Raw genomic sequence first — 22211 nt, forward strand, 5'->3', positions numbered from 1 at the left:
AAAGTTTTCTTAGCTTTCGAAAGTAGCCGTGACCAGAGATCATCTGAGTCATGTAATACCTCACTTTTGCCTCGCCATAATTATGTGTCGGTGTGTCCATCTGCCCTTTGTCTCGTTCCTGTCATTTATTGGATGTTCGGTATCAAGTTTGTCGCGTCTTGTTGTTTGACCTCGTAAACCTTTCGCCGCTCAAAAACCTTTTGCCTGATGGTCTATTGGGATCGTTCCTGCTGTTAGTAACGTGGCTTCCCCTCATACTGTGCGTTATGCTGAAGTGATTCTCAGAGCTACAGTTATCTGTATTGAAAGCAGCTTTTGTGCTCTAGTTCCTCTCTGTAGGGTCTAGGCTCAGATCTCACATCCACAGTCATCTCCATGGGTATCCTTCATCTCTTTGGAAGAGGGCCTCCTATATTTCAAGAGGGCCTTCCTATAACAGCTTACTCAGTCGCGACATTATCTTAAAAGCTTTTCCCGTTGCGTACTCTGCTTGGAGTAGTTAATTTTTCGGATTAGTCCCAAGTAGTCCAACTGCGTTGTTTGTATTACATGTCGTCTATGTGCTCCCAGAGGTCTACGCTTCAGAGAGCACATAGAGAGCATTATGTTAGTCAGAGAGCATAATGTTAGTCATCTCCATAAGTATCATTCTCCTGATTGGAAGAAGGCCTCCTAGGTTTGCCATTAGCCTGTTCAGTCGTGACGTTATCATATCAGTTTTTTTCCTTTGCGTACTCTATCTGTTTGGAGTATGTCAGTTTTGGGTCCAGTCTTAGTCCCAAGTATTTAGGTTAGGTTTGGCTAACTTAGACTATGCAGTCCATTGTATAAATATATGATTGACTGTCTTGTTGCGATTGCCATGTGGACTATGTGCTCTCTGTAGGGTCGACGCCCAGATCTCACACCCATACAGGAGTATAATGTTAATCAACCCACGAATATCCTTTTACTGAATGGAAGAGGACATCCTATGTTTGTCATTCGCCTAATCAGTTGTGCCGTTATTATAGCAAATTTTTACGTTGCGTACCCGTATCTGCTTGCAGTTAGTTGGTTTTGAGTCCAGTCTTATTCCCAAATATTTGATTGACTGACTTGTTGCGTACCATGTCAAATTCTATGTGCATCTCTATTTCTAGAGGCCGCTACCGCCTTGTTAGTTATAGCAGTTCCGTCGTTTGCATGCCTAATTGTAAGCCATGCGTGTCTAGCCAGTCTTTCGCACGTATCATGGTGTGGTGAATTCGCGTTGAACCTCTTCAACATTCCTCGTTTTTATCACAGAGGAATACTGTGATATGTTGTCAGAAGCCGTCTGGGTGACATACTTTTTTTAAGGGCTCCTAAGTTGTCGATTTTCTAGTTCTAAATCTGTATTGTCTCGCGGACAGATTCCAACAGGCCTGATAGCCTAGTAAAGTGTTGATTTGATGATGTCATTAAACTTTTAAACTGAAATTTCTTATCATATCCTCGTAGTTTGTATGTGTGCCTTTTAGTCTGTAACTAATACTTAATCATTAAGTAGTGCTTACGAATCATGGCCCATAAGAAAATCGAGAGAAAAAAGCTCAAAACAAGCGGGAAAAAACGTTAAAGTGAGAATGGGCTTAATCATCCACTGACATGCAAAGTAACACTAATGTGTAGCACTGGGCCAAGATACACACACATACAGAAACTATGTTCTTAGATTACTACATAGTACATTAGGAAAAATTCTGATTCATTTCATTTTGTCAAAATTTTATTTCCATAGAAAATTTTGCCAAAATTGTATTTCTATAGAAAATTTTGTCAAAATTTTATTTCTATAGAAAATATTGTCAACAATTTTATTTCTATAGAAAATTTTGTCAAAATTTTAGTTTTATTGAAAATTTTGTCACAATTCGATTTCTATAGAAAATTGGTCAAAATTTTATTTCTATAGAAAATTTGTTCAAAATTTTATTTCTATTGAAAATTTCGTCACAAATTTTATTTCTAAAAATTTTCTCAAAATTTGTATTTCTATGTAAATGTTTGTCAAAATGTTTATTTCTATAGAAAATTTTGTCACAATTCGATTTCTATAGAAAATTTGGTTAACATTTTATTTCTACAGCAAATTTTTTCAAAATTTTATTTCTATTGAAAATTTCGTCAAAAATTTTATTTCTACAGAAAATTTTGTCAAAATGTTTATTTCTATAGAAAATTTTGTCAAAATTTTATTTCTATAGAAAAGTTTGTCAAAATTTAATCTCTATTACAGAAGATTTTCTCAAAATTTTATTTCTATAGAAAATTTTCTCACAATTGTATTTCTATAGAACATTTTGTTAAACTTTTATTTCTATAGAAAATTTTGTTAAAATTTTATTGCTGTAGAAAATTTTGTCAATTTTTTCTCTATAGAAAGTTTTGTCTAAATTTTTTTCTATAGAAAATTTTGTCAAAATTTTATTTCTATAGAAAATTTTGTCAACGTTTTTTTTCTATAGAAAATTGTGTCAAAATTTTTCTTTTATAGAAATTTTGTCAAAATTTGACTTTTATAGAAATTTAGTTAAAATTTGACTTCTATAGAAATTTTGTCAAAATTTAACTTCTATAAAAGTTTTGTCAAAAATTTTATTTCTATAGAAATTTTGTCAAAATTTTTTTTCTATAGAAAATTTTGTCAAAATTTTATTTCTATAGAAAATTTTGTCAAAAATTGTATTTCTATGGAAAATTTTGTCAAATTTTTATTTTTACAGAAAATTTTCTCAAAATTTTATTTCTACAGAAAATTTTGTCAAACTCTTATTTCTATAGAAAAGTTTGTGAAAATTGTATTTCTATAGAAATTTTGTCAAAATTTTACTTTTATAGAAATTTTGTTAAAATTTGACTTCTACTCTTATTTCTATAGAAAATATTGTCAAAATTTTATTTCTATAGAAACTTTTGTGAAAATGTTATTTCTATAGAAATTTTGTCAAAATTTTACTTCTATAGAAATTTTGTCAACATTTTACTTCTATAGAAATTTTGTAAAAATTTCGTTTCTATATAAAATTTTGTCAAAAATATATTTCTATAGAAACTTTTGTCAAAATTTTATTTCTATAGAAAATTTTGTCAAATTTTTATTTTTACAGAAAATTTTCTCAAAATTTTATTTCTATAGAAAATTTTGTCAAACTCTTATTTCTATAGAAAAGTTTGTGAAAATTGTATTTCTATAGAAATTTTATCAACATTTTACTTCTATAGAAATTTTGTCAAAATTTAACTTATGTAGAAGTTATGTCAAAAATTTTATTTCTATTGAAATTTTGTCAAAATTTTATTTCTATAGAAAATTATGTCAACATTTTATTTCTATAGAAAATTTTGTCAAAATTTTATTTCTATAGAAAATTTTGCCAAATTTTTATTTTTACAGAAGATTTTCTCAAAATTTTATTTCTATAGAAAATTTTCTCACAATTGTATAGAAATAAAAGTTTTGTCAAACTTTTATTTCTATAGAAAATTTTGTTAAAATTTTATTGCTGTAGAAAATTTTGTCAATTTTTTTTCTATAGAAAGTTTTGCCTAAATTTTTTTTCTATAGAAAATTTTGTCAAAATTTTATTTCTATAGAAAATTTTGTCAACGTTTTTTTCTATAGAAAATTGTGTCAAAATTTTACTTCTATAGAAATTTTGTCAAAATTTGACTTTTATAGAATTTTAGTTAAAATTTGACTTCTATAGAAATTTTGTCAAAATTTAACTTCTATAAAAATTTTGTCAAAAATTTTATTTCTATAGAAATTTTGTCAATTTTTTTTTCTATAGAAAATTTTGTCAAAATTTTATTTCTATGGAAAATTTTGTCAAAAATTTTATTTCTATGGAAAATGTGTCAAAAATTTTATTTCTATGGAAAATTTTGTCAAATTTTTATTTTTACTGAAAATTTTCTCAAAATTTTATTTCTACAGAAATTTTTGTCAAACTCTTATTTCTATAGAAAAGTTTGTAAAAATTGTATTTCTATAGAAATTTTGTCAAAATTTCACTTCTATAGAAATTTTGTCAAAATTTTACTTTTATAGAAATTTTGTTAAAATTTGACTTCTACTCTTATTTCTATAGAAAATATTGTCAAAATTTTATTTCTATAGAAACTATTGTCAAAATGTTATTTCTATAGAAATTTTGTCAAAATTTTATTTCTATAGAAAATTTTGTCAACGTTTTTTTTCTATAGAAAATTGTGTCAAAATTTTACTTCTATAGAAATTTTGTCAAAATATGACTTTTATAGAAATTTAGTTAAAATTTGACTTCTATAGAAATTTTGTCAAAATTTAACTTCTATAAAAGTATTGTCAAAAATTTTATTTCTATAGAAATTTTGTCAATTTTTTTTTCTATAGCAAATTTTGTCAAAATTTTATTTCTATGGAAAATTTTGTCAAAAATTTTATTTCTGTGGAAAATTTTGTCAAATTTTTATTTTTACAGAAAACTTTCTCAAAATTTTATTTCTACAGAAAATTTTCTCAAAATTTTATTTCTACAGAAAATTTTGTCAAACTCTTATTTCTATAGAAAAGTTTGTGAAAATTGTATTTCTATAGAAATTTTGTCAAAATTTTACTTCTATAGAAATTTTGTCAAAATTTTACTTTTATAGAAATTTTGTTAAAATTTGACTTCTACTCTTATTTCTATAGAAAATATTGTCAAAATTTTATTTCTATAGAAACTATTGTCAAATTGTTATTTCTATAGAAATTTTGTCAAAATTTTACTTCTATAGAAATTTTGTCAACATTTTACTTCTATAGAAATTTTGTAAAAATTTCGCTTCTATATAAAATTTTGCCAAAAATTTATTTCTATAGAAACTTTTGTCAAAATTTTATTTCTATAGAAAATTTTGTCAAATTTTTATTTTTACAGAAAATTTTCTCAAAATTTTATTTCTATAGAAAATTTTGTCAAACTCTTATTTCTATAGAAAAGTTTGTGAAAATTATATTTCTATAGAAATTTTATCAACATTTTACTTCTATAGAAATTTTGTCAAAATGTTACTTTTATAGAAATTTTGTTAGAATTTGACTTCTATAGAAATTTTGTCAAAATTTAACTTCTGTAGAAGTTGTGTCAAAAATTTTGTTTCTATTGAAATTGTGTCAAAATTTTATTTCTATAGAAAATTTTGCCAAATTTTTATTTCTATAGAAAATTTTGCCAAATTTTTATTTTTACAGAAGATTTTCTCAAAATTTTATTTCTATAGAAAATTTTCTCACAATTGTATTTCTATAGAACATTTTGTCAAACTTTTATTTCTGTAGAAAATTTTGTCATTTTTTTTTCTATAGAAAGTTTTGTCTAATTTTTTTTCTATAGAAAATTTTGTCAAAATTTTATTTCTATAGAAAATTTTGTCAACGTTTGTTTCTATAGAAAATTGTGTCAAAATTTTACTTCTGTAGAAATTTTGTCAAAATTTGACTTTTATAGAAATTTAGTTAAAATTTGACTTCTATAGAAATTTTGTCAAAATTTAACTTCTATAAAAGTTTTGTCAAAAATTTTATTTCTATAGAATATTTTGTCAAAATTTTATTTCTATAGAAAATTATGTCAACATTTTATTTCTATAGAAAATTTTGTCAAAATTTTATTTATATAGAAAATTTTGTCAAAAATTTTATTTCTATAGAAAATTTTGCCAAATTTTTATTTTTACAGAAGATTTTCTCAAAATTTTATTTCTATCGAAAATTTTTTCACAATTTTATTTCTATAGAACATTTTCTCAAACTTTTATTTCTGTAGAAAATTTTGTCAATTTTTTTTTTCGATAGAAAGTTTTGTCTACATTTTTTTCTATAGAAAATTTTGTCAAAATTTTATTTCTATAGAAAATTTTGTCAAAATTTTATTTCTATAGAAAATTTTGTCAAAATTTTACTTCTATAGAAATTTTGTCAAAATTTGACTTCTATAGAAGATTTGTAAAAAATTTTATTTCTATAGAAAATTTTGTAACAATTTTATTTCTATAGGAAATTTTGTCAAAATTTTATTTTTATGGAAAATTTTCTCAAAATTTTACTTCTATAGAAATTTTGTCAAAACTTGACTTCTAAAGTAATTTTTTTTTCTATAGAAAATTTTCTCAAAATTTTATTTCTTTTATTTTTTTCTATAGGAAATTTTCTCAAAACTTTAGTTCTTTTTTTTTCTATAGGAAATTTTATTCTTTAGGAAACAATGTCAATATTTTATTTTTAAATAAATTTTATACAAATTTTATTTCTATATAAAATTTTATCGAAATATTATTTCTATAAAAATTGGAAATCTACCAAAACATCAATTTACCAAAGCAATCTACCAAACAGTAAAAAATCTACCATTTTTGTTAGAATTCTACCAACTGTTACAAATTCATTATACAAAGAAATCAATTTCGTTATTGGATTGAAGAATTCAAATATTTAGTTTATTTACAAAATAAGTTTTCAAAATGTTGGCTTGGCCGAAATCTAACAAAAGATTTAATACTCAAGTAAAATCCTTAGAAACCGAATCCACAGTCCTAGGAATGCCCCATATATAATGACATAATCACATGATATTACACGCAAAAAATAATTCTTTCCTCCCAAACGAAATTTTAGACAAACAAAGTTCGTTTCTCATTTGCTTTTCGTAGAAAGGAAGTGTATTTGGAAGAAAAGTATATACTTTTTGTGATAAACGTTTATTCTTTTCCAGGATGTAAAAACAATTTCATAAAGACTACCTCAAAAAAATTTTTTTAGCTAATTGCATTTTCCGTCACATCTTTCTCACTTTAACGAAGTTTTTTAGGTATTAGCACCTTTTTCTGTAATACAAATTATACGATTTTATAAATTTTAAATTTTTTTACCTTTCGCCTGGAAGGAGAATCGAACCGCGGACCATGCAATTTGTAAGCCAACACACTATCCACTGAGCTATGTAGCCGTTATTGTTATCAATAGACAATTTCCCATATAAGTTATATTTATATAGCATAGTTTGTGGCGCCCACGAGCCGATTAAACAAAGTTTATTTAATAGAAAAATACATTTAGTTGGGCACCGTGGAGCAGTGGTTGCTACGTCCGACTTGCATGCCAAGGGTCGTGGGTTCGATCCCTGCTTCGACCAAAGTTATTTTTTTTGTACATATATTCCAGATATGGTCGGAAGATTCCGAAAAAATGTTCAACATTACATTCTACTATATTAAATTTTTACTATGAACTGTTATTAAAGACCTATAGTCAGAAAAGAACAGTGTTTGATATAAACGAAATGGACTGTGTTGTTGGTTAAAAAAAAAACTTTTTTTATTGAAAAAAAAATAAAAATTTTGTAACAAACGAATTTTTTTGGTGATAAAAGTGTATACTTTTCGAAGCAATCCAAAGAAACTCTAACAAAAGAAAAACGTTTTTGGTACACGTTTTCCAAACATTTTTTTCTTTGCGTGTATATATATAGTTATCTATATCCTTATCTATATACCATATACTTTAGGATATATATACATAGGTAGAGTCCTTGTTATATTTTACATACCTATCTTTGCATATTTAATTTTGCCGGTATTTCATTGCATTCACAAATATAAGTACATCACGTAGTTGTATACGTTCACTTGTAGTAATTATATTTCGTATGTGAAATTCCTTTTCGCACAAAAGATATTCATATTTTTTCCGCTATCGAAGAAGCTAAACAAAAAAATGCAAAACTCATTGCAATGCATGAAAGGGTGGGACATTCATGCGATACTCTTACAAGGAAACGAGATACGAGTACAGTTTCTGAGCTGGTGATTTGATTTTAAAAGCTATGGTTGAATATCTTTTTAGTTTTCCTGAAGTCTTTAAACCTCTATAAAGTAGTTAATCATTGAAATAAATTGCAAATGGTAATTGAATTTGGAAAATTAAATTTTTAAAAAAGTATTTTTTTTTTTTTTTGAATTGAGGTCATAGTTGATTTTAGGTTTAGAAACTGCAATTAATTCTTTTATACTTACACAAAATATCACAAATTATCTGTAAATTATATTTCAAAACTCACTAATTTAATAGTATTATTGACTGTATCCATGAATTGAAGTAATGAATAATTACTCAGATTGGCTAATCATCGGCCCAATTTCCCATTTGAGTGCATGAATACCAGCAACCGATTATCAAGTGCCAAACTTTGTATATAATTGCTGTGATTTCCTCCAACTAACCACACCCGATCATATGGTTATCATACATTCCATTAAATAGCGCCTATCCATCCCATCCATATATATAAAATCAATGCTTATGCGACATTTCAATTGCTATAGGATGCATGTATTTGTATTGGCATTGGACATCCAGAGGATTCCGTTTCCGTTGATGTTTTTGTTTGTGTTTATTCTTTAGAGAGCGTTGACGTTTCTATTATTGTGTGCGTAACAATGTAAACGTTTGGCCAATTTTCAACATGTCTGCACGCAGATTTGTACTGGACAATGGTCTAGTAGAGTGGGTCGAGGATAGTCCATTGGAAATTTTTTAATTCAGTAATTAAAAATAAATTAAATTAAATTTAAATTAAATTAAATTAAATTAAATTAAATTAAATTAAATTAAATTAAATTAAATTAAATTAAATTAAATTAAATTAAATTAAATTAAATTAAATTAAATTAAATTAAATTAAATTAAATTAAATTAAATTAAATTAAATTAAATTAAATTAAATTAAATTAAATTAAATTAAATTAAATTAAATTAAATTAAATTAAATTAAATTAAATTAAATTAAATTAAATTAAATTAAATTAAATTAAATTAAATTAAATTAAATTAAATTAAATTAAATTAAATTAAATTAAATTAAATTAAATTAAATTAAATTAAATTAAATTAAATTAAATTAAATTAAATTAAATTAAATTAAATTAAATTAAATTAAATTACTAATTACTAATTACTAATTACTAATTACTAATTACTAATTACTAATTACTAATTACTAATTACTAATTACTAATTACTAATTACTAATTACTAATTACTAATTACTAATTACTAATTACTAATTACTAATTACTAATTACTAATTACTAATTACTAATTACTAATTACTAATTACTAATTACTAATTACTAATTACTAATTACTAATTACTAATTACTAATTACTAATTACTAATTACTAATTACTAATTACTAATTACTAATTACTAATTACTAATTACTAATTACTAATTACTAATTACTAATTACTAATTACTAATTACTAATTACTAATTACTAATTACTAATTACTAATTACTAATTACTAATTACTAATTACTAATTACTAATTACTAATTACTAATTACTAATTACTAATTACTAATTACTAATTACTAATTACTAATTACTAATTACTAATTACTAATTACTAATTACTAATTACTAATTACTAATTACTAATTACTAATTACTAATTACTAATTACTAATTACTAATTACTAATTACTAATTACTAATTACTAATTAAATTGAATCAAACTTAGAGCTATTGTTGTACGTTAAATTTTCGTATCGCATTGTCAAAATTTTATTTCTTTAGAAAATTTTGTCAAAATTGTATTTCTATAAAAAATTTTCTCAAAATTTTATTTTTATTGAAAATTTTATTTCTATAAAAATTTTCTCAAAATTTCATTTCTATAGAATTTTTGTCAACATTTTACTTCTATAGAAATTCTCAAAATTTTACTTTAGTAGAAAATTTTGTCTACGTTTTATTTCAATAGAAAATTTTGTCAAAATTTTATTTCTAATTATCTATTACTAATTAAATTAAATTAATGTTACTAATTAAATTGTATCAAACTTAGAGCTATTATGGTATGTTAAATTTTCGTATTGCACAAAGATAACATCCATTCGACCCACCCTATTTGAAAATTAAGCATATGTGTTGAACGGCCTTTTCTATTCCATTAACATTATTCACATTGTGGTAACATTATCTAAATATGTATGTATATTGTATGTTTGGCCTTCGACCCATTTGGGTTCCATGCGTTCATTCAATCGACCAAACCATCAATTCCACACATCAAATGAAAATGTATTTTAACTTCTTGTTACGTGTCCATCCATCCATCGTTTGATGCATTTTTGTCTGCTCTTTTGTGTATGTGCGTGTGTGTGTGGTGGATATGGGGATGGATACATTGCAATTATTTTGTCATTGTATAAAACAACCACTACCACCATCACCACCACCACCACTACTGCTACCACAAATCAACCACGACCACGAACCACCCTAATACAAATATGGCGCCATCTGTAGTCAAGAGCAATAGAAAGGATGCAAATACAAGCAACAATAATAAATTTATTACTGTACAAAAACACAATCAAAGATATGTCGTTGAAACTATAACTATGACTACCACTACAGTGACCGAGAGACGTATTGTGCGTGAGGCTACCGAGGATCTAACTATTCCAAATGTAGGAGGAGCTGGACTAGATGACGATGATGAGGATTTGGTGCCACCGGCATTACCAGCCAAGCCATCTACAATGCAATTCCTAAACAATGTGGATAATAATGGCGATAATGCGGAAAAACCACCACCAATACCACCCAAGGAGTCCTCACCAACAACACAGATCAGTGGAATTTTGAAGGGAGGAAAACTATGGAAACAGGATTCAATATCACAGGTGAGTTGGAAGATCTTAGCGTTTACTGCCACTATGAATTCATCGTTTTCCCCATCCCATAGTCTGATGATCAAAATAATACCACATCGGAAGATGAAGCTGGATCAATGTCAAATACCAGTACTAAGCGTTCGGTACGCTTTGTCACTGAGGATTTGAATAATAGTTGTGATGATATCGATGGAGCCTCCACATCGGTGGACGATGCCAATGATAATCAAATCAATGAATTGATACCCATTAAGAAACATTCAACCTTATTTAAAAATGCTTTGCGACCCAATTCAGCTGTACAACAACTATTTCCCAGTAGTGTGGCTCATCAAACTCTTACCTCAGAAGCATTGCGAGCATTCGATGAATCCAAAAGAGCCGGATCATTGGTATCAACACTACCTGGAGCTGGTGCTGGTGATTCAGATACTTTGCGTCGCAGTATGGAGAGAAATATTCTGAGGCGTTCTTTAATCAAGTGAGTAAGATGCATGAAGATAAAATTGGATATTTGAAATTAAAAAAATAGAAACTGTGAAAAATCTATGTATAAGTTTTTAGACGTATGGAAAATTTCAGGGCAAAGCGTCAGGTAGTGAACGGTAAACAGAAGTCCCAATGATAAAACGTATGCTAGGGGTCTTAATAAGCAGAAGAGGGAAATTCCTACCGAAGGTTCCATGAAAGAACAGAAGTTGAAGTTGCGAAATTAAAAACGGAAGTTTAAGTGCAGAAACTGGATGTCTGAATCTGAGATTTGTACACTCTTAGCGATAAACTTCCTCTCGAAGTATTAATGTAGATCAAATTTTAAGATGATAAATTGCTAACTGTAGTATCAATAGGGGACATGAGACCAAAGTACCCATAAAGTACTGACATAAGGAAATCTCCCTGGTAAAGGACGCATATTGAAGTGTCATTCAATGATTTATAGTGCGGTCCTTCACTAAGGCATCCAACGGGCGAAACTGCAGACAAACGTTTCAATGGGAAAAGTCCTCGGTTCTCAGTGGGTGAATTTTAAATTACAACAGACCGAAGTCACAATTAAGGAATTATAGACGGAATTCAGAAGATGAACATCAAGCATCAGTAGATCGTGGTCACGGAGGAGGATAGCAGACTGAAGTCTCAGTGGAGAGACGTCGGGGCAAAGTCACAGAAATGGAACTTTACAATAATGTCAATATGGAGCAACTTTAAGTTTCATACAAGTAGGGACCTCTGAACGAAGTCTCTGTGAAGAGAATATAGATCGCAACCCAAGGGATGGAACTGAAGACCGATGTTCCAATGGCGAAATTGGTAACCCAAGTGTCAAGGGGGAACTTTCACTCCAGACCGATGTCAAAATAAAACAAAATTATAGACAATATTCAGAGGATTAACAGGAAGCATCATTAGATTGTGGTTTCAAAGGAGCAGACTGAAGTTTCAGGGGAGAGACGTTGGTACAAAGTAACAGGAATATAACTATAGAGTAAGGTCTATATATAGCAAATTTAAATTTCATGCAAGTAGGGACCTCTAAACGAAGTCTCTGTGAAGACAATATAGAACGAAACCCAAGGGATGAAACTGAAGACCGATGTCCCAATGGAGAAAATGAAAACCAAGGTGTCAGGAGGGAACTTTTACTACATACCGAAGTCACAATGAAGCAATTATAGACTATATTCAGAGGACGAACAGGAAGCATCAATAAATCGTGGTCTCGGAGGAGGAATAGCAGACTGAAGTCTCAGTGGATGGACCTCAGAACGAATTCTCAGCACCAAGGGCGCGAAATTGCAGACCGTCCTCTCAATGGAGAAACTGGCAACCGAAGTCTTAACTGCAAACCGAGCAAAAATGCAAAGGATTGCCCGAAGATCAAATAGAAGTGCTGCCAGAAGACATTAGTGAGGAATTGCAGAGAGAGTTGTCTCAGTTGTTTAACTCTAGATCGAAGTCTCAATGGGATAAATAAATCATGTTGCCACAAGACTAAATTGAGGAAATGAATGCTTTCCGTGCATTCATGAATGCTTTCCGGGAGCCATCGTGGTGTAATGGTTAGCATGCCCGCCTTGCATACACAAGGTCGTGGGTTCGATTCCTGCTTCGACCGAACACCAAAAAGTTTTTCAGAGGTGGATTATCCCACCTCAGTAATGCTGGTGACATTTCTGAGGGTTTCAAAGCTTCTCTAAGTGGTTTCACTGCAATGTGGATCGCCGTTCGGACTCGGCTATAAAAAGGAGGTCCCTTTTCATTGAGCTTAACATGGAATCGGGCAGCACTCAGTGATAAGAGAGAAGTTCACCAATGTGGTATCACAATGGACTGAATAGTCTAAGTGAGCCTGATACATCGGGCTGCCACCTAACCTAACCTAACCTAATGCTTTCCGTGAAAACTGAGAACTAAACTCTAACACCTCCTTCGGAAAGTACATATTGTAAAGTCTAAATGAATACCTACTATATGCCAAAGACGCAATGAAGGAATTTTAGACCGAATACCGGAATTGTAGACGAAGCATCTATAGATCATGGTCTCAGTTGAAGAATATCATACTGAAGTCTCAGTGGAGAGAACTCGGGACAAAGTCACAGGAATGACACTACAGACTGAGGTATATATATAGAGAAAATGAAAACGGAAGCCACAGTTGGTGAACCTGAAACCGTATCCTATTATAGAATATCCGAAGAAGTCCCATTAGAACCCGAAGTCTTACCAACGACTTGGAAAAACGTTCAACCGAAGTCTTAGTTTAGAAATAACGGAACGAAGTTTTAATTGTTGATACTAAGGACTTAGTGGGGAACAGCAGTCTTAAGCGTCAATTACGGAACTATAATTAGAAATATAAGAGAGTGAACTATAGGACAAAGTTTTATAGAAAAATTGAAGTAGGATCTGCAACCGGGGACCTATATGGAGAATCTACCATAAATGCGGACCTAAGTATCAAAGACGAACAACTGATCAATGTCTAGTGTAAGAACCGCATACCGTAATCTCGTTGATCGTACACCAACCGGTGTCTTAGGAATGAACTGCAAACCCTTTTCTCATTCAAGGAACTGCTAAAAAAAGTTTGGCTTGGCAGTGTAGTATTCTGCAGTATCAATGAAAAACTGCACGAAAGGTCTCAATGTAAAAATAGTAAACCGAAACCTTAATTCAAAACTGGCGTCAAAATGAGAGACTAGGCGAAATGCAAACCGGATCTCAAGAGGACTGCAGAATAAAATCGTAGTTTGGGAACTCCAGCGATTTAGTTGACAAACTATAGTGCGGAACCTTTATGGGGGAAAACTACTGACAAAAGTCAGGGCAAACTGCTAACCAACCTCTAAATGAGAAACTGCAACAAATGTGGAAAATGCAGTCTTGGATAAAATACCAGTGAAATGACAGGTGGAAGTAAGTTTGCCCGAACTCGAGACAAGAACAGAACAACATACCTCTGAGAGATAAATCGAGAACCGAGATCTCAGGGACGCACAATTGATAAATGTCGTAGTGTTGGGAATCCACACCGATTGTTAATCAAACCAGAGGTTCAAAGGCAAAAGGATCTACCTATCGATGATCTCAAAAATATTTGAAGGGAGAGAGGGAGTCCTTCGATTGGGTATAAAAAATACGTTACCATTACTAAACAATCCTTGATCTACACAAAGAATCCAGTAATGTTTACTCCTTAATCTGTAATCAAGTATTAGGGTCTTGTTTCTTCATGAATGTTGATCAAGGGATGTAGAGGTTGTTAGGCCCCAGAATTTGCTTGTGCTATCTGCACAAGCAAATTCTTCATCTCTTAATGTGAAATCTACGGAAGATATATTATTATATTTCTTCGCCCATTGTTGTGAAATCAGTACTAGTCCTGGTTATAAGATCTTCCAATGATACGACGAAAAAGTTTATAAAAATTCCATCAGTTTCTTCTATTATGGGCTATTATATTACCATCCAATGCATTCAAATCAATACTAATGAATTGTTTCTACATCAACAGGAAAAAAGCTGTGAAATCCGATATATCATTGGAAGATCGCATTCGCCAATTAACCTGTGGCATAGACGAGGACAACGATGAACTAAATGCCGATAACGGAGATGATGACTTCAGTAAAAGTGAAGATGGTACAGACTTTTCACATCGTGATAGCCCTGCCGGTGAAGAAAATCCCCAAAAGTTCACTGGAAATGGGGCGGCGAATAATAGCGATAAAAGCTTTTCACCCAACTCATCGGTATCTAGTTCATCCAGTGGTTCTTCGGCCTACAAGAAGATTACAGAGATTTTCAATCGTGATAAGAAATCACAGGAGAAAATTATGGAAATGGAAGAGAATCCTATTGTTATAATACCTCAGGTAAGTGACCAATGGAATAAGTCTTACGATCGAAGATTAAATATTTGCCTTCCCTTCCCCTAATATAGGAATGCCGCTGTCCAGCTGCTCCAGATTTGGGTATGGGCGTTCAAGTGCCTGTAGTGCATACACAAATACATCGTACTCCTCCCCGACAAACTGAACCAAAACGTCAATTCCTCTCAACCTTGGCTCCTCTGACGGCCTGTGTGGCCGGAAATAAAGATGATCTGTCATCGTATTATACGCTAGCCGCTGCTCATCATAATCAGGCTGCCCAACATATCCATGCCTCGGAATATAATCTCTCTGCCTTAATGGGTGGTGAGCAAAATTCCACTGGTATAGCAGTGGGTCAAAGTTCTGGTGATGAGGTACGCAAAGTGGCGCCCGACGTTATTGCTGGCACCCCGGGTCAAGAGCAACAGGATGAATTGGCTGCCTTTGCCCAGCAAGATGCAAATCGCACTGAGAAAATCAAAAAACGTTATGGCAACGAAACGACCAATACCAAAGAGACCAGCAAAGAAAAAGAGAAGGATAAAGACAAAGATCGGGATAATTCCGATGACGACGAGGGCAATGATTATGGCTTTAATAAACGGCCCTCGGTGCGTGGCATTAAACCGAAATTTAGTTCGACCAATGAAATACTTCAACAGATGCAAGAACAACTCACTCAACAATTGCCTAGTGTGGCGCAGAGTCAAGCTCTGCCACAGGCTATGAAAAGTTATACATTGCCAAAGCAATCCAGTAGCAGTGCCATGAGCAAACAGATCTCGCAACAACAACAACAACAACAACAGCAGCAGCAACAGCAACCATCTCCCCAAAATATACCCCACCCCGCGATGGTGGCCACTGCTCAATCTCAAATGCCACAACAGCAGCAAATGTGCAATGCAGTTGTACCCCAAAATGCCATACAATTGCCTGCAAATGCCACTATAGCCCAACAGCAAACAGAGCAGCGCACCTGGAGTTTCTATACAGAGACGGCAGGTGGCGCTGGTGAACAGCAACGTCTTCCAGTCGAAACAGCAGCTGCGGCCATGCAACAGACCTATTACCAAACATTACCAGCTGGTGCCATGTTCCGTCATACAATGATCCATCAGCAGCAGGGACCCGACGAAGCTCTCATGTATGCCCAAAATTGTCAAGCCATGGCCACAACAATAGAACCGCAGCCGCAACCACATTATGGTCACTATGCTCGTAGTCCAACGCGGCGACCCGAATCACCACCACCTCTGCGTAATTATCATCAGACAATGGTTTTGATACCATACAATGCGGAGACCTATTCACAATTTGCCGCTACAAATATTGATCCGAAAATGGCACATTTAGCTCCGCGACAGAATATCTTGGAATACCAACAGGTAGGAGAGATGACACAAGTAAGGCCAAATCAAAATTCTTTTTTCTAAATTATCGTATTGTCGTGTGTTGTTGTAATCCATTGGTAATGGTGATTGTTGTAATTGGCTTTTGAGAATTGGTATTAATTTGTTGATGTATTGGTGTAATGTAATTGTGTGATACAATGATTATGGTATATACTATATGTTCAATCAATTCTATTTGTAATAATTGGTTTTGGGCTCAAATGAATTTTGGCAAGGTCACACTGGTCGAATATTTGATTAAAATGGATGTTAAAACACATTTCCAGGAGCAATTTCGGTATTGCTCGATGTTATTTTCGTATGAATTATGTTTGATATCTGTCAAATATTTGCCCAATATGATGGTATCCTTAATTTATGGAAATTTTGAATATCAGTATCAGTTCAAAATTTCAGCATATTGTATAAGTGTAGACTTCCTAGAAATTGGGTGACTATGGGAGGTTTAACGGTTCCATTTGGTTATGCTTATTCACACAAGATAACGCCGTCTGTGTGATAATTGATTGAGTATAGTAAATCTGATTATGGTACAAGACCACAAATAATTTTTAAGTGGTGGTTTATTTCCTCTCGGAAATGCTAGTGGCATTTCTGATTGATTCGAAGCATCTCTTAGGGGGGGGGGGGGGGTGTGTTACGTCATTCGGACACAGCTACAAAGAGGACGTCCCTTGGGGTTGAGCTGAACATGAATTCGGCCAGTACTCAATGATAAGAGGGAAGTTCACCACCGATGGTACTATTCAGTCCATATAGGTGGTGAACTTCTCTCTTATCAATTAGTGCTGCCCGGTTCTATGTTTTGCTCAATGATAAGGGTGCTCCTCTTCATTGCTTAAGGACTTTTCAAATTACGGTGGAACCACTTAGGGAAGCTTTGAAACAATCAGAAGTATCCCCAGCATTACCGCTTCAGTGAGCCCCCGTCCCCTCTCATGGACATCATCAACGCAGTAGCGACTCGCTTCATACCCGCTGGTCGAATTGTCCAAGTGAGGCCCAACTTCCCAGCCGAAGCGGCGGTACTCGCAGACGAGCGTGACGAACGCCGTCGTGCTGACCCTACTGATCCTAGAATCAGGAAACTGAATCTAGAGATTAGTAAGATAGTCGACGAGCACAAGCGGAACACTTGGTTAGAGCACCTGAAGCAATATAACTTAGGCACAGAAACTGGCACATTGTGGTCAACAGTGAGAGCCCTCTCGAACCCCACCACAAGAGATGATGGGATCGCAGTCACTTTTGGCGAAGTGACGGTGACTGATCCGAAGAGATGCGCAAGATGTTACAACCGACAGTTTGCCGAGCATTCCGAGAGTGATAGAGCGAAAAGGAGAGCCACTCGTCGCATACGTCGTCTCCGAGCCGATGACACACCACAATTTACCATAGCCGAAGTTACTAATGTCATCAACAGCGCGAAACCATCCAAGGCGCTGGGCCCCGATGGAATTTCAATGCTAATGCTGAAGCATCTGGGAATACTGGGAGTTGAGTACCTGACTAGACTCCTCAATTTGTCCTTGGAATCACTCACTACCCGATGTCTGAAAGATGGGAAGGGCGACTCCACTACTGAAGCCAGGCAAAGATTGGGTTAAAGGTGAATCGTACATACCCATATCCCTTCTCTCGCCATTAGCCAAGACACTTCAGGCACTACTCTTCCCCAGCCTTGTGGAGATTTTTCCAGCTGCCTACGATCAACATGGATTCCGTAAGGTACATAGTACGACGACAGGCTTGCATGCCATTTCAGCACACATTAATATGGGACTCTATCAGCCCAAGCCGTGTCACAGGATGGTCCTCGTGGTGCTTGACCTATCGAAGGCATTCGATACGGTCACCCATACCACACTATTCGGGGACATCGAGAATACGTCCCTACCGGCAGGAACCAAGCGTTGTGTTCAGAATTATCAGTGCGGACGCCAGTCGTACGGGGAATTCAGGGACAAAAAGTCAAAACCCTGTAGAGTTAAACAGAGAGATACCCAGGGTTGGGTCATATCTCCGGCACTGTTTAACTCTACCTGTCCTCGATTCCCCTCCTGACGGCGTCGAGATTGTATCATATGCGGACGACTGTGTAATAATGGCATCCGGACCCATTGTTGGTGACATATGCGATCGATTGAACGTCTACCTCGATGATCTTACAAGTTATTTCACTGCAAGAAATTTGAGGATATCTCCCACTAAATTCTCAGCAAGAAGTTTGAGGATATCTGCAAGAAGTTTGAGGATATCTCCCACTAAATTCTCAGCCACACTATTCACTACATGAACGGCGGAAGTATGCAGGCAGTTGAATGTCAGAGTCGACGGCGAAATAATTCCGACCACAAATTACCCCAAGGTCCTCGGGGTCACATTCGACATCCTCTTTAAGTCGTCCGCCAATGCAACTGCAATTTGTTATAAGCTCCGTGGTAGAAACAAGGTCCTCAAGTCGCTTGCCGGCAGCATTTGGGGTGCGGACAAAGAAACCTTGTTGACTCCATATAAGGCAATTGGCCAGTCAATGGTAAACTATGCAGCGCCAGTGTGGACACCTCAGACGAGCGACACGCAGTGGAATGACATACAGACCAGTCAGAACTGCAACAGGATGTCTCCGCAGTACACCCCTGGATCACCTCTATGCGGAGACCAAGATCATCCCAGTGCGTCGACACAATTACATGTTGTCAAAGCAGTACCTCTTGGTTTGCTATCGAAGTAGTCATTCAAATCACCATCTTGTGGATAGACAACCTCCACCCAGGAATGTAAGGGTCGATCTTCACCTTCTAGAGCGCGAGATCCAGCGTTATAAAAGAGAGACCCTAGATCAGGCAACATCCCAGCAAAAAAAGCGTCGCCAAAAAAGTAATGAAAATGTTCTTTTTGGATCCGGAAGTGGTGCAAAATTGACGCAGAAGCGATGAATTTAACATGGGCTTGTCATGGGACGGAAGTCCTCCATTTCAACAGCCGTTGCACTGAATTTCCATCACTTCTTTAGGTGTGATCCGAATTCAATGTTTTGGATGTAAATAAAAAAAATTCTGTGATATTTTGTCAAATAAATAAATTTTAGAAGTTTTTATAATTGTTAATGGATTCTAACGCTTGTCGGAAACGTTTACCTCAAATATTTTCAAAAATTTACAATTTTTTCAGATTAGATTGAGCATTTTTCCGACAAAATTTACATCATTTGTACATTTTCTGAATTCTTACTCTGTTTTTAACCTATTTGAAGCAAAAAAAGTTAAAATTACCCATTAAAAGTATGAAAAAACCATGTTATAAAATAATTAAATTAAAAGAACTTCCTGGGTAGTTAAAATAAAGAACATCATTGGGAGTGCATCTTCTGGAAGTGCTTTTAAAGTTGTGCCTTTGGAAGAACTTCCAAATTTTTTTGCTGGGATACCGGACAGATCTGAAGAGGATTCATGGGGATACTGTAGTTGAAGCGGTGAGAAGCCACAAGGTTAATCCTGTTCGCAGAGTACGACCACCGCCCATAGTACCCGAGGAGAGAGACCACCCTAGGCAGAACAGGGTAGTTTTGGCCCAACTAAGATCAGGCAAGTGCAGCCGCCTCAATTCCAACTTATCAGTGATTGATAGCAGCGTAGCTGACGTGTGTCCCATCTGTAATCAAGGGCCGTCTCACCACCAGATCACTCTGGACACACCCCATCCTTGTCGCAGAGTTCCTCGATCTGGCTACTAATTGAACTACATAAGCATGGAACAAAATGGATGAAACTACATTAAAAACTATTACAAAAACTGTTTGGTCAAAACTGACCCCATGAACTTCTGCGGACATACTCGCTGAATCTTATATGTTTTCGTCCGGGCGAATGGACTTTTCCATAGTAACCAGTATAATTTAATTTCGAAATAAATATAAGATTAACGGCCATTTTCATGTAGCTCCGTTAGGCTTTAACTGCCAGTTAACAGAAAGTAAATTGCAAATATCTTCTCTCCGTTTAACTTTAACTCAAAAATGTTCGTCAATTAAGGTCCTAACTGGCCTATGGAATATAAAGGCAAGATGACAGCTTCGTCTATAATACGGTTTAAAAGTTGGTTAGTTAACGGAACACTAACGGAGCTTTATGAAAATGGGTTTAAGGGATTAATAAAAAAGCATATGTATTTTCTTCAAAAAGTTCATAATTCAATAACCATTAAAAATATACAAATTTATGTATAAATTTATATTTTTTGTGTATTATATAAGGATCTGATTGAACATGGTATATGGGATCCATTGTATATCTGTGCCTTTATGTTGTCAGATATTTGTTACTCTTACTATTATAAATTTTTTTATTTAAATATCCTTTTTCTGTTATCACTACGTCATTCAGGTAACTCAACAGACCATACGTGTACCCATTGGCTATGCATTGCCTGGCATGCAACTGCATGTAGTTGCGGGTCGAGGTCAGCATACTGCTGCCCACTATGCCGCGGCGCCAGGGTCGGCGGCGGCGGCAACGCATCATCATCAGCATCAACGTATTATGACGCAACGTTATCAATTCGCTCAAGATGCCACTATGGCCGGTTTCAGTGAACGAGGAGTACCCGAGGGAGCTGCGGCCGTTTCACATAGTGATTGTGTCACTAGCAGTGGTATGGTATCACCCACATCTGGTCAACCTATGGCCCTGCCATCACAGCAATCACAAGCACAGCAACAGCAGAACCCACAAATGACCCAGCAGCAGCAACAACAACAACAACAAATGAGTTGTCAACAACAACAGCAACAAATGCAGCAACATCAACATCAGCAACAGCACCAACATCATCAACAACAACAACCGCAACAACAGACGCAAGTTCAAAATTCAAATGTCCAGCAACAGACCTCAGCTCAGGGTTCCGTGTATTATGCCATGAATGTATGACCCACAGTGGATTAGTCAATGTCAACAACGGCGGTCATTGTCGAACGCCGCCAGTGCCAACGTGTAGAGATGTCCTCGACATCAGTGCAATTGAGCACGCGGTAGAGTGAGTTAAAAAGTAAAAAAAAAAACTAAAACCAAAACCCCCCACCCCACCATTTGTGGAAATTTTTTGTTTGTTTTTTTAATAACTCTCTCCTTTACCAATTTGGGATGTAATGGTGTGAAGTTCATAATACTCTGTTACACAGAAAAAAAAATGGATATTAAGTTTCAATTAATAAAAAAAAAAATTAATTGATATTTATTAAATTAAAAATTTAATAGATTTTTGTATAAACGAAGTTGAGTTTATATCAACAATGTTATTTTTGGAGGTGAATATTTAATTGTTTTTTTTTTTTTTTTAACTAAATGAAGAAATTTATTAAAATATAAAAAAAAAGTGTATTTGGAAAATACTACAATAAAAAATTTACAAATATTTGCTTTCTTATAAATGGAAATTCAGTTAATTAATGTTATTCAAATTATTTAAAAGAAAATTATTAAAAAAAAAAACTTATTAAAATATATACTTATTTAAATGTAAAGCGTAATATGAAGTTTTGAGTTTAAATTAAAACTAACAACGTTTTAAAATTTTAATTTTTTAATGTTAATGTGAAAATTTTAATTGGTGACTTTGTCTATGAATTAAAAAATAATTAATATTTTTTTTTGGTAGGAAGTTTTATTAGCGACATTAATTC

The 22211-nt window shown here is 33.3% G+C and overlaps 1 protein-coding gene across 1 annotated transcript in view; it reads left to right on the forward strand.

Annotated features, from left to right (window-relative positions):
* Positions 1 to 21824, forward strand: part of LOC142231186 (uncharacterized) — a 147868-nt gene extending 126044 nt beyond the window's left edge. The window contains 5 exon segments of the mRNA XM_075301805.1: positions 10475 to 10743; positions 10806 to 11215; positions 14753 to 15113; positions 15182 to 16501; positions 20914 to 21824. Coding sequence (XP_075157920.1) covers positions 10475 to 10743; positions 10806 to 11215; positions 14753 to 15113; positions 15182 to 16501; positions 20914 to 21459 — 2906 coding nt within the window. The 3' untranslated portion in view covers positions 21460 to 21824.
* Positions 21825 to 22211: the final 387 nt, after the last annotated feature.

The sequence above is a fragment of the Haematobia irritans genome, chromosome 3 (assembly GCF_050003625.1).
Source record: "Haematobia irritans isolate KBUSLIRL chromosome 3, ASM5000362v1, whole genome shotgun sequence".
NCBI classification, from domain to species: domain Eukaryota; kingdom Metazoa; phylum Arthropoda; class Insecta; order Diptera; family Muscidae; genus Haematobia; species Haematobia irritans.